An 831-nucleotide genomic window follows, 5' to 3' on the forward strand; every position below is an offset into this window, starting at 1 on the left:
TCCCGCGATGCGGTTATCCCAAGAAGCCACAGCTTGTGTGTGTGTGTGTGACAGAGAGATGCTGTGTAATTTTATCCATGCTGCACTCTGGGAGTTCACACAAGACTGATACCTTTGCCTCCTCTGCTTTGTATCAATTGGTCGCAGATCAGGCTATTGTTGCAGGAAGCTTCTTTTATTTCTATGCTCTGTCGATCAACGAAATTTCCCTAGTCCTCCCCCCCCCCAATCCCTCTCCCCCCCACCCCCCTCTCTCCTGCATGCAGCCTTTCTATCTGGAAGCCCAAGGAGGACTCTGATCACTGCAGCTCCATCCTTTCCAAACAGCTGGGACTCTCCGGTGGCCTTTGCTGGTTGCTACTGGCTTCAGTAGATCTCAGGCAGAGGGGAAAAAAAAGGGTCGAGATCGAGGCAGATCCGAGCTCGCCAATGCTTCGCGGCTGGAGTCGGTGCGCGCCTTGCAACTGTGGAGTGCTGCTAGCAAGACTTCTTTAATGGGACCCCTGGTGTCCTTGGCTCCCGGGCGCGATCTCCCCAGCAGACTCAGCGCTGCGGCCATCATGCCACAATGGTTATAATTTGGATCTTCTTCTTCCTGAGTTTGTTGCAGGAGTCTTGGTCCCCAGGGCTGGCGGCGGAGGTGCCCCAGGCACTTTCTTGTGCGAAAGGCCAGACGTGCGACCCAAGGCTGCGCAGAGATGCTGGGGGCCGCGGCGGGGTCTATGAGCATCTCGGGGGAGCTCCCAGGCGCCGCAAGCTCTACTGTGCCACCAAGTACCACCTCCAGATCCACGCCAGCGGGAAAATCAACGGCACCCTGGAGAAGAACAG

General features: G+C 56.7%; 1 protein-coding gene across 1 annotated transcript in view; it reads left to right on the forward strand.

Annotated features, from left to right (window-relative positions):
* Positions 1-568: 568 nt before the first annotated feature.
* The window catches only part of FGF3 (fibroblast growth factor 3), a 7,485-nt gene continuing 7,222 nt past the window's right edge, over positions 569-831 (forward strand). Inside the window, exon 1 of the mRNA XM_006014711.1 lies at positions 569-831. Within this exon, the coding sequence (XP_006014773.1) occupies positions 569-831 (263 nt within the window).

Source organism: Alligator sinensis, unplaced genomic scaffold, assembly GCF_000455745.1.
Source record: "Alligator sinensis unplaced genomic scaffold, ASM45574v1 scaffold442_1, whole genome shotgun sequence".
Classification (NCBI taxonomy): Eukaryota; Metazoa; Chordata; order Crocodylia; family Alligatoridae; genus Alligator; species Alligator sinensis.